General features: G+C 45.5%; 1 protein-coding gene across 9 annotated transcripts in view; it reads left to right on the top strand.

Annotated features, from left to right (window-relative positions):
• Positions 1-12422, top strand: part of LOC127414134 (KH domain-containing, RNA-binding, signal transduction-associated protein 2-like) — a 137433-nt gene that overhangs the window by 102654 nt on the left and 22357 nt on the right. For all 9 annotated transcript variants that reach the window (XR_007892739.1, XR_007892740.1, XR_007892736.1 and 6 more), the window contains 2 exons: positions 9193-9275; positions 9737-9795. Coding sequence is in view for 1 of the 9 variants with exons in the window: in XM_051651918.1 (XP_051507878.1) it covers positions 9193-9275; positions 9737-9795 (142 nt within the window). In the remaining 8 variants the exon portion in view is untranslated. The remainder of the gene's footprint in view (positions 1-9192; positions 9276-9736; positions 9796-12422) is intronic.

Consider the following 12422-nt stretch of genomic DNA (forward strand, 5'->3'; position numbering starts at 1 on the left):
TGGGGAATGGGAGATCCGTGGGGGGATACCCGGCGGAGGTGGTCCCATTGAAGTCCCCAAATTACCCCCAGTGCTAACCGACGCAGCCTCAAACCCATAGGTAGAAGGACCGGTGCGGGGAGCCGCTGGGGTGGCTTGCTTTCTTACGAGAGCAAGCCGCGACCACAACGTTGCCATGGTCATGTTCTCGCAATGAGGACATGACTCATCCACGAACGATGTCTCCGCGTGGGCAGTGCCCAGACACGTAAGACAGCAATCGTGGCCGTCAGAAGCGGAGAGATAACGACCGCAACCAGGAATAACACACAAACAGAAAGGCATCTTTGAAAAGACGTTCCGTGTGTGCCACTCTTTTTGTGAATGAAAATATACTCTTTTAGAATATACTCTCTTATTTTCACTCTGCCGAAGCGCCCAGGGGAGTTCTCTGCACTCCACGGGTGCAGAGGGGGAGAAGCCGCTGAAATATGCCGTAAATCCAGCAGTTTTGAGGTGCGTCTTTGGAGGGAATTGAATTCAGTGCACTGAATACAACCGCTCGGCTCCGAAGAGAAAATCTGAATGAGTGGTTGCATACCAGCTCCTTTTATACCCGTATGTCCGGGGGAGTGGCATGCAAATTCCACTCGCCAATTCCCATTGGCCTTTTTTCAAAATCAGAGGTGTTTGGGGCTCCCAAGAGTGACCCCTAGTGTCACTACATCGACACAAAGTCGAGTGAGTGACAGACAGGGAACACTTAATTCATTTCACAATCACCAAACATAACAGTATGAAATGCACTTTTATGTCTTTCCCTTTTTTATATCAAACTGATGGTTATTAGGGAAGCACTAAATCTCATTTTATGTTATCATTTAAGTTTTTCAAGGATCACAATGGACCTTTAAGAAGATAACCTATTTGATTGTTAATGTCGGTATATTTCAAATTATGGCCATAAGTCCATGTTTGCTAATACTTCAAGCAGAAAATATTTGGAAAAATCTGTGTAGACTAAGCAAATGGTAGACAAAGAGGCCTCATTCAATAACCTGAAGGAGCCACAGACAAAATATTCTTCCATTCTACCATCCATTTCCTTTTCCATTCTTTAGTGACAAAACATATTCAGCTGTCACCCCATACAGAGATCAGTCACTGTCAAGAGGTGTTGGTGGTTGTCAACTGATAATGAAGCTGAGTATTGAAGACCTTTGACTGTCTGCTGTATGTATTAATTATTCTTGCAGGGCTCTCTACCACTTGATTTATTTTCTGTTAGCTTGCTCAATAAGACCAGAGTTAATTGCTCTTTCAAATGAGTGTTGAAATGTAACGATCAAGCACCATTAACTGGAGTCTCCTCAAGTTATGTAGAGTGGCTAGTAAGTGAATGTTAAAGTCAAAAATGTCAGATACAATGACATTTTAATCAGCACTTTCTTATTATTATTACAGTAAGTGGTATCCTGGTCACATTTTTGCATGGCTGTACAAGGTCTTTCCCTTACATACTATAATCTAGCTAGTGTAATCAGAAACGGCTTCCATAAATGTATTGAAAATACATTTTTGAGTTTACTATCCATTTACTTATCTGTATCTGTATTTTATCAACAATTTTATGTAGATAAAAATGATTGCATGCTTTCACTACTAAACATTTGAGTGTTTTTCATGTTCTGCTGATTGAGTGCTTTGTCTTCAAATCCTAGATAAATTGGAATAAATTTGAGTGCATTTTAAGTAATAGAAAATAGACCTCTCTTGGATGTATATTTGAAGTTGATTATGTGGTCATGCAGACAAAAAGAACACATCCTCATTTCTGTGAGTGCTGAAAAGAAAGCTACTCATTTTTGCTCTTGAAATGACCCATTAAACAAGGATGTCAGCCACTTCCTCTTACTCTTTTGCTAAAATCTGTTTCCATTGAGAGCTGTTGGTATTAGTGTGATTGACATGTTCTGGAATAAGCATGCTGCCTCTTCTGTACTCTGCTGCTTAAGATATGCAGAGCACTCTATTGAGAGGATATGTTAACAAACTGGTCAATTAGTGTGAGAGGACAGATCTCTGACCCTATTACTATGAGGACAAACTAACAGAGGGAAACTTCTCTGTTAGATCTCCTGAACAACTTAATCCCTGGCGTAATCCTTAACTTTAATTTAGTCTAATCCTCCTTCATACTCATTAAATCCAGAATGTTATGCAGAATTGTAATGTTTAGGGAGAAGATTGGGTCGACATAGCTCTTTTTGCTTGCTCATGGTTCATTCTAAAAGGATAGGCCTAATAAAAAGGCAAGCATTTTCAGTATCTGAATTACAAAATGAAAACACCATATTGGATGTTACGACTTTGCTCTTTTGCTCTTTTGAATATTTTTTTCTCTCACCAAAACATATAATGTTTTCACAGGTGAGTGGCCCAGGACTATTTAGCAAAAATAAGCATTGCATAAAATGTGTTGATGCAGAAAAAAATAGAGGACTTTGGAGACCTCATGGTACATATGCTGAAATGTTGATGGAAGAAAAAAAAGTTTGAAGATTCAGAACAGCTAATGCCCAAAAAGTCTGAAGTCTAATTGTGAATCTCACAAAAACTGTCAAAAAATATCCATCATATTTCCCCAAAAAATCAAAAGAAATAATAAGAGATACCATTAAATGTCATAAAATAAATTACATCACTTTATAATTATAATGAAAATAATGTCACAATGAAAAATTGTGTGATTGTTAAAAATAGGTTAATTTTGTATTTTGGGGGGGACATGACCCAGCTAATTATTAATTATTCACCCATTTATTCTTTTAAATTTATTATCCAATGTTTCTTTTAGACACTTTTTGATTATTTTTTATTTTTACACTTTCATTATTTGACAGTGCTTTTTGGTCTAAAGTAAAATATGAGAATTCAGTGTGCAACACAAGATGATAATTGCTTTCTATATTAATAAAAGTTCTAAAAATGTGGAAGAAAAAGTGTATGGATGACCCCAATTATGTAGAGCTGTGTCCTAAATGACACATTATGCACTATGCACTTACAAAATGTACTGTGCACTCAACCATGTAGTGTATGAATTTTCAAAGTGTAATATCATCCCAAATGGAACACTTAACATTTTTCACGAGTTCGTTTACCCATATAATCTTTAAGCTTTTAAGGTTAAACTTATTTGGCTTGCTGTCCATGGAGGAAGGGCTCGATGAAGCAGCTTCAACTCGAGCTCTGAAGTATCCCCCCAAAAAATGCAGAAGGTGTTTAGGACAGCAAATTGGATGCTTAGAGGTTGAATTGATGTAGATGATCATTATGTTTGGTAATACGGAAGAACCCCCCCAAAAAGAGTGAATTGAAAGGGATGAAGATATATGATGAAGGATGGTGGTTGCCTAGTTTCTGTGGGAGCTGTGAGCGGGGCAACTGTTGCACATTGGCGGTAGTTATTGCGGGAGTTTCCATTTGAGGGGGAGCTGTATGGAGTTTTATTTATTTTATTTTTTTTTTATGCTGAGACGCATTACGCTGCTGCGTTTTTTTTGTTTTTGTTTTTTTTTGTATACGGGAGCGAGTACTGCAGTGGCAACTGGGGATGCATCAATTTGAAAGGCTAACGCATCTAGCCGCTGTGTTTATTGACCTGGAGATGTGAGCAGGCGTTGCTGCTGCTTGGACTGGACCGACGTCTCCCTACTATGTCCACCACGTGGAGCAATGAGTTGGGTACTGCTGTGGCAGTATAATTTTGAAAGGGGCTCCGGCGGGAACTACGTTTGGAAAGCATGTCCCAGCGATGCGTTTGCGGCGAAAGCTGTGACTAAGGTACTGCTGTGGCAGTGTGAAAGGCAGGAAGCTCAAGGGGCTGCATTAGGATTTTGTAAGCTTAGTGCTGGGACGCATCTTGCTGCTGCGTTTATTGACCAAGAGTCATGAGCGAGCACTGCTGCGGCAGTGACACTCTGAAAATGCTCCTGCGGGATCAGCGTTTGGACTGGAGGGTTTAAAGTAGTTGGAGTATGACCCACCGCAGTGTCCATGACATGGAGCCCATGAGTCAAAAGTGCATGGGCTCTCAAATGTCACAGACGGGTATGGAGGTCCTCGTCCCCAGTGGAGCGTGCCGAACGATATCTGAAGCAAAACCTCCTAGTATCAGAAGGAGGGAGCCTACAGTATAATATAGATAAGATGCAGAACTAAAATCCTTCCAACACAAGGGCCTGGATTGCATAAGGAGAACAGGGGCCTGCTGCACTTTGGGGACAAACAAATCCTGGTACCTCCAGCCCGTTGTTCAGATAGGAGGGCCCACACTGCGAACCAAATGGGAGATACCTCATGGTCGAAAACATGAAGAATCACTCTGCGATTCGGAAGGGGAGAGCCCCCATGGTGCCTGAACGAAGGGCTCACACTGCGATTCAAACGGGAGAGCTCACGCTGCACTTCGAAAGGGAGAGCCCCTGATATATAAACTGGAAAGCTCACTCTGCGATCGAACGGGGGAGCCCACACTGCAATTGGAACAGGAGAGCCCGCTTTGCATCTGGTCGGGAGGGCCCATGTGGCGATTCGAATGTGAGAGTCCATGCCAGGCATGGTAGCTCATGCGCACTCGAACGGGAGGGCCCTCGCTGCATCCAGATGGATACGAGCCCAGCGGGGCTAGGTTAGCAGTGAGGTGCATAATTGTAGGGAGGCATGGCCCGAGCCTAAAAGATGTGAGTGTTTGGTGTGCTTATCTGATGTGATGGAGGTTGGATCGAATGTATGTTTCGAAGGTGTGGGATGACCACCGACCGAGCATTTTAATTTGGTGCTCGGATAGACCTTTCTGGGCGGCTGAAGTAGAGGCCTCTATGTGGAAGGAATGGGAAGAGAAATGTTTGGTTGTAATGCCGGATCTGTTGAGGATAATTTTTAGATTCTTTTGAAACCATCATTTTGTATAAACCCATGATAAGTAGAGCTATCTGGGGGTTTGTAATGGAGGGGCATTGTTGGCCATGGATAAGTTTAAAGAAGAAATGTACACTGCTGAGGTAGACTTTGATTGTTCCTGGCTGAATAGATTTGGTATTATGGAGGTGAGATTTGAAAGAGGACATTGAGATAAGGGAAAAATCTGGATTAATTGAGCCCAAAGGATCTTGAAGAACCGTCGATCTTGATCTTGCCGGAGCTCAAGCAGGGATTATTGGTGGGACTGGAGTAGGCCAGCGAGGGATATGAGGATATCTGCCAACTGGGGGGACTCCATGGGGCATAAAGTTGTATACTCTGTGGAATTGTTTGAAGGAACTCCAAGCTGTCCAGTAAGTTTGGAGTGTTCTGGGAGAGATGGCTTGTAGTATAGAACCCATAGATGGGTGGTCTATGGGAATATGAGCTCCGAATAGGGATGAACTGGAGTTGGGTTGGTGTCTGCTTCCGGAGCCAATGTTCTGAATTTCTGAAAGAGAAAACAGGATAAGGCATCAACGATTTGATTTTGGTGACCTGGAATATGTTCAGCTTTAATGATGAATTGGTTTCAGGCAGAAATCCAAGTGAGGCATCTCAGAAGGAGCATAATTTTTGGAGTGTTTGAATGGCCTTTGTTAATGCAGTGGACGGTGGCTGAATTATCGCAATGGAACAAAAAATTTTTTGATGACCATTCGGAACCCCATAGATGGGCTGCTACGAGGATGGGATACAGCTCAAACAGGATGGACAATTCGGCAGACTGAGGGGGGGAGGTGAGCTCGGGTGGCCAGGTCGAGGTGAACCAGCGTCCTTTGTGGTAACCTCCGAAACCTATGGAGGGGGCGGCGTCAGTAAACAAGGTGAAGTCAAAAGGTTGGGACAAAATGTTGTCATAGAAAAAATGGTCCAGAGTTTCAAGTCTGTCCGGCAGGGGGGGCTTAAATGTATGGTGTCGTCTAGACCTGGAGCTGAGTTAGTGAGTGTAAGCAGGTGGGAAATGAAAGGCCGGCCTTGGGGAATTATGCGAATAGTGTAATTTAAGTGGCCTAGGAGAGAGAGCAAATCATGCTTGCTGCACTTGGTTGCTTCTAGCAGATTTGATGCAATGGTGATTATTCTGTCTATTTTTTCTTTGGGAAGGGAGGCTTGGAATTTGATGGAATCTAGGAGAATTCCAAATTCCAGGGATGTAGATGGGCCTGAGGTTTTCTCAGGAGAGAGCGGAACTCCTAGTTCGGAGAAGACTTTTTGGACGGTTGTTAAATGTTTTGCTGCCGGAAAATGGCTTGGGGAAATGATGAAGTTGTCAAGGAGATGAATGAGGTAGGGGATTGCATAATTGTTTTGTAGAATCCAACAGAGTGCTTTGGAGAGCATGTTGAATATTTTGGGACTGCTTTTGCAGCCGAAAGTCAAACGGACTGTGAGGTAGAATTGATCGCACCATCGAATGCCGAACAGATGCCAGAAATTGGGGTGGATGGGAATAACTTTAAAAGCTGACGTTATATCTACTGTTGCTAGCCAAGCTCCGAAGCCGGCATTTTTAATGAGGGTGATAGCTTGGTCTATATTGTGGTAGTGCAAGGAGAATTCATCTAGTGGAATTAGACTGTTGATGCTGGGTTGGGAATTGCCGTGAGGGGCAGAGAGATCGATGATAAAGCATTTTTTACTAGAGAATTTCCTAGTGGCTACTCCAATTGGATTTATGCAGAACAATTCAAATGGGGAGGAATTGAAAGGACCAATCATGAATCTAGAATCTATTTCTTTGTTGATGAGGGCTTCTACTATGTCGGGTTTGGCTGTCGCAGACTGCAAGTTGTTGCAGATCAGACTGGAGTTGGACTCGAAACCTTTTTTCAGACCTGAAATGAGGAACTGAGGGAATTTTCCAAAGGAGAGGCTGAGCTCTGCTATAATGGAGAGATAATCGTTTAGCTCCTTGCGTCTTGTGGGAAAAATAGAGCATATTCAGTAAATCTACCAAAAGCTATGCAGAATTCTGCGAGAGTGAGCACTCGTTTTGTAGAAGGGGTTGAGTTTTTAAGGTTGATGGTTAAGGGGCCGCAGTCAAAGGAATGATGGGATTCATTAGTGGGGACTGATGTGAGCAGAGCAGGAATATCTACGTCAGCACCTGATAGGATTAGGGAGCGGAGGTGGGATGAGACTGGAGGTGGTTCCATGGCGACTGCATGGGAAGGAGCTGGAAGAGGAACTGCAGAACTGAGTGTATGGGCTGGCAAGTGAGCTGGAGCTGTAGAGGGGAAAGTAGGGTAGGGAAAGAGTGAGGGAGGCTGAACAGGAGGCCTCCTTGCTGACGGGTCTTCAGCATAGCCGGTAAGGGTTGGTGCTGGAGGAAGGGGGCTGGGGTAGGAAAAAGGTGCGGTGAGACAGCTTGGGGAGGCGTCCTTGAGCTAGGAATAGCACCGTAAACATCTGAGGTGGAGTGTAAAGGGAGTGTGAGGGACCGTTTGCGGAGGCAGCCTCACGCTAGGGTCCGCTTTGTGAGAAGGGTTAGAGAGAAATGTAAGAACAGAAGGGAGAAGAGTGGTATGTAGTGAAGTGGAGTGGAAGGGTGGGGGGGGCAGGACCATTTGCGGAGGCAGCCTCACGCTCTCTGCTTAGATGCAGTAGATTGAATAGAGAGGGGGAGGGGAGGAGTGACAGTTTGCGGAGGCATCCTCATGCTAGAGTCAGCTCCATATAAAGGATTACAATTAAATGGAAAAACAGAAGGAAGAAAAGTAGAGTGTGTTGGGAGTGCTGGTTCTTGCTTGGAAATTGGAGGGAATGGCGTAGAGGGGTTGGTAAGGGCTGGATTGGCAGCTGAACTATTTTGAACGGCCGCTGTATTTGGCCGGGAGGAAAGAGCGGCGGACGAGGAAGTGCATGCGGCTGGGTCCACATTAGCACACTGTGAACGAGAGTGTCCCGAGTGCTGAGACGGGAGAGAAATAGAGGTGGATGAGAACTGAGATTTGCTCTTAGGAGGAATGTTTGGATGGTTATGGGGGCTCGCGAGAAGTTCATATAGTTGGATTTTTGAAGATCTGTGGGAGAAATGGATTCCGGAACTGGAGAGGGCTTGATGTAGGCTGTTGACAGACCAGTTTGAAATAGGGGGACATGATGGAGTAACGGTGAGAGAATGAGGAGATGAATTCCGGGCAGATGGGGAATGAGGCGCGGTTAAAACTGGCTGCCTTGAAGGAGGAGGGGAGAGCGGTCTTCTGGAGCGTGGTTTGTTAGAGTGCTGGATTTTGCAGCTTGAATGCTCAGAAGGGCTATCCGTGCTTGCAAAAGGAGGATCTAATATTGCATGAGAGGAGATTGTTGGTGTGTCGGGAAGAATGGAGTGATCGTCGTCTGATGGGAATAGCTGGATTTCCAGGAGGTCGGACATGTTTCGAGGATGGAACGACTGGATGCTGGAAACAGCTGAGACTGAAGAGAGGTAAACAGCTGCTTATATACTCTGGCTGTTAATTGAAAGATTAGATGGACTCGCTCCTCCCGAACTTACGTTTAAGAACGGAAGCGTTCGCCATTTAACAGCTTACAGAAGTGACATTTCAAACCCAAGCATTGTGTTGCTGCTAGCTTTAGCACGCTATCCACCCTCAGTTCAACGCTTATATCTCAATAATATACATATTCACACAGCATGGTATGATGGTAAAGCATTTAACTTACTTTTGTAAGGTGCTGTCGTCACAGAAGTTTCACTATTTGTCATATTCTCCATTATTTACAATTGTTGAAAATGTGCATCATCCGGGTACTCGTCGTACACTTCTTTTTGTTGCATTTTCAGTGTAAACATACTACTCGCACTACTTACACTTCAAAATGACGTAAAATAGTGCAGAAGTGTGCGGTTTGGGACACACCTTTGGATTTTAAAAACATCTCATTATGAAGTTTTAATCTGTTTATTGTTTCTTTTGTCGGTTATACTGTATTGACCAAGGCATTCTTCAGACGTGGCAAATGAGACAATTGTTGCTTTACTCATTGATCAATATTTTCTGTTGGTCATGATTCAGCTGTGCCAGTCCTCCACTGTGGGAGTATATTTATTAGAGAAATCCTTTTGTGGTGCAATTAAACATTGATTTTTCAACCCTAAACAATTAGAGTGCTGCTTTGAGATGGATTCAGTCCTCTGGCGTCTCCCTGCGTGATTATTCTTTTGTGTTTTTGTGATTTCAGGGATATGATGATGGCTATGATGGGGAATACGATGACCAGAGTTATGAGGCCTATGATGATAATTACAGCAACCAGTCAAAAAGGTACACGTTTATTTTTTGAAGAATTTTTGGAATTTAAGAAAAAAATATATTATGTCAGGTAAAGGGGCCCCAAAAAGCATCTTGGATATATGAATTCACTTCCCCTCAAGTTCACACAGGTGTCCTAGCAGAATAACCACAGGAGCAATTCGTTATATTAACTATGGACCACTAAGTTTGACAACCAAATAGTGTCCAAATACGTTTGCCTTAATTCTAACAGTATCTCCATTATTTCATCATTTAAAACCTAACAAGCATCTTTCTATGAATTGTTTTATGCCATTTGGTTTTATATTTTCTTATCTAATGCAATGACATTTAAGCATTTTTTAAGTGTGACATAAGTGTCCTAATACTTTTTGGGGCCACTGTTTTTTTAGTTCCAAGGAGCTAATTTATAATGATCCTCAAACTGAGAAACTGTGGAAATATAAAAAAAGTTGTTTTCCTTTTGACAGTGTCTCAGAGTATTATGAGTATGGACATGGAAATAATGATGAAACCTACAACAATTATGGTAAGAGCCTCATATAAAAGTTATTTAAGTGATCTAATGTCCTTCAAAATCAACATGACTTTCATATTACTATATTACATATATACTTTTCATTAGGATTGTTGTTTCAATCACAACCATTCTGAATGGTGCACCACGAAGAGAATCATCCTTTTACATAGCAGTAGTTCCTATAGCAGGCAGATTGAAACTCAGTCATGGCACATTTCTCACACCACTGAGAAACCTCTTTGTGGCAGTGGGGCGTGGTCAAGTGTCTGTCCGGAGAGAGAGAAAGCGGTAAGGGCGCTTGCACCTGAGCTAGATTATGTTTAACACCTGTCTCTAATTCCAGTGAGCATGGGGAGAGCGGCATATAAGCAGCCACGCCACCAGCAAAGGAGAGAGAGAGTCTGGCACAAGAAAGGCCACGGTGCTTCTGAAGATGTTGCGTTTAATCTATTATGTTTGTGAAACTGATATGTTTAAGTAACTATGTGCCTGTGAAGCTGATGTGTTTAAGTGACTACGTGCCTGTGAAGCTGATGAGTTTGTGAAGTTGTAAAGCACTGAAGTGGCTGATTAAAAGTCTTACCTGAGCCTGGAAAACCCACTTCCCTGTGTTCTCCTTCCCTTCTGCTGTGAAGTTCTTTACACTGGTGCTGAAACCCGGGGTCGAAGTAGGAGGAAGTACGCCCCATGGAGTCCCCCCAGTTGGCAGATATCCTCAAATCCCTCGCTGGCCTACTCCAGTCCCACCAATAATCCCGGCTTGAGCTCCGGCAAGATCAAGATTGCCGGTTCTTCGAGATCCTTCGGGCTCAAGCAGAGGAGCAGCACGTGATCCAGAGCCTTCTCAGCCAGGAGAGAGCGCCAGCTGCAGCCTCGGAGAAACACAGCCCCATGCCCCCGCTCGTGCTCTCAAAGATGGGGGCGGAAGACAACCCAGAAGCGTTCCTTGATCTCTTTGAGTGAACCGCTGAGATCTGGGGCTGGCCGCGTGATCAATGGGTGGCCAGGCTCCTCCCATTGTTGTCCGGGGAAACCCAGCTCAAAGCACAACAACTGCCGGTGGCTACAGAGTCCCCCCTCTCACGTCATCCTGACGTAGAGCAGATGAAAATGGCCCTAGCTCCGCCTCCCCTGCCAGAGCATCGCACATTTCACAGCTCATTGTTTTAGTGCAGGACCCATCTGCGCATATTCCCTTTAATACATTTATAAATTCAGGCCAATTAGTCCCCAAAATCAGTGGATGGGTGAGGCGGGAACTAACCACGGCCTCCACTCTGTTTTGTTCCCCGAAATTTAATCACAAGGGTCACCACAGGGTAGTTGTGAATATCCCCATGCACACACTTCACCCTCACCGTTTTAGCTGTGCCCAAAGCCTCGTGTTGAACCAAGCGTTGGTGGATAGTGGTTTGATTACAACCCGTGTCCACCAAGGCTTGGTGAGTACCCCCCTTGACACTTACCAGTATCCGGTACACACTGGCCCGGTCGGAGGCAGCCTGCGGAGTGTTGGGGATCCGGACCACCATCCCCAGCTCCATCACAGGGCACTGATCCTGGAAGTGTCCCGGATCTCCGCAACTCCAGCAGGCTGTCCCAGGCGCTACGCCCACATCTGCGTCGGCGGGCGCCTCCAACTAAGGGGGAGAGTGGCGGGACACCATAGATGTTGGGGGTACCGACCCCCACACACGGGGAACTGGCCTTGGTGGTGGGACTCCTCACCTCCGTGGGGCAGGAACGGGCTCTGGAGAGAGAGCAGAGTGAGAGGGAAGAGGGGAGGGGGAAGAGAAAGGGGAAAACACAGGGGAGGAGAGAGAGAGTAGGAGGGCTCTTCCGTCCTCAGGACAGCCTCCTCCAGCGATGCCGGGCGGTGGCACTGGACCCACTCCACCGTTCCTTTTGGCTGTCGATGTATTAGCTGCTCCAGCACCACCTGATCGACCACACCCACGACGTCGCAATCCCCCGCCAGAAGCCATTTCCGGCAGGCGTCTCGGAGCTGTTGGGTGAAGGCAAACGGGCGGCCGGTCTTCTCCAGCTTCATGGTCCGGAAGAGCTGGCGGTACTGCTCTGGACTGCGGCCAACCCGTTGCAGGATGGACTTCTTCAGATCTTCATAGGCCAGGAGGTTAGCTGCCAGCAGTTGTTGTGCAGCATGCTGGGCTTCCCCGGACAGCAACGGGAGGAGCTTCGCCGCCCACTGATCACGCGGCCAGCTCCAGATCTCGGCGGTCGCTCGAACAAGTCGAGGAAGGCTTCCAGGTCGTCCTCCGCCCCATCTTCAGAAGCGTGGGCAGGAGCAGGGGGCTGTGGTTATCCGGGGATGCGGCTGGGGCTCTCTCCTGGCTGAGGAAGCTCCGAATCGCATGCCGGTCCTCTGCCTGAGCTCGGAGGATCTCAAAGAACTGGCGGTCCTGGTCTTGACGTAGCTCAAGCAGGGATTGTTGGTGTGTGTGGTGTAGGCCTGCGAGGGACTTGAGGATCTCGGCCAACTGCGAGGACTCCAAGGGGCATACTTCAGGTATCCCAGGCTTTGGCACCAGTGTAACATAGCTTCACAGTAGAAAGGAAGCAGTTTTCCAGGCTCAGGTAAGACTTTTAATCAGCCACTTCAGTGCTTTACAACTTCA

The sequence above is a fragment of the Myxocyprinus asiaticus genome, chromosome 23 (assembly GCF_019703515.2).
Source record: "Myxocyprinus asiaticus isolate MX2 ecotype Aquarium Trade chromosome 23, UBuf_Myxa_2, whole genome shotgun sequence".
Classification (NCBI taxonomy): Eukaryota; Metazoa; Chordata; class Actinopteri; order Cypriniformes; family Catostomidae; genus Myxocyprinus; species Myxocyprinus asiaticus.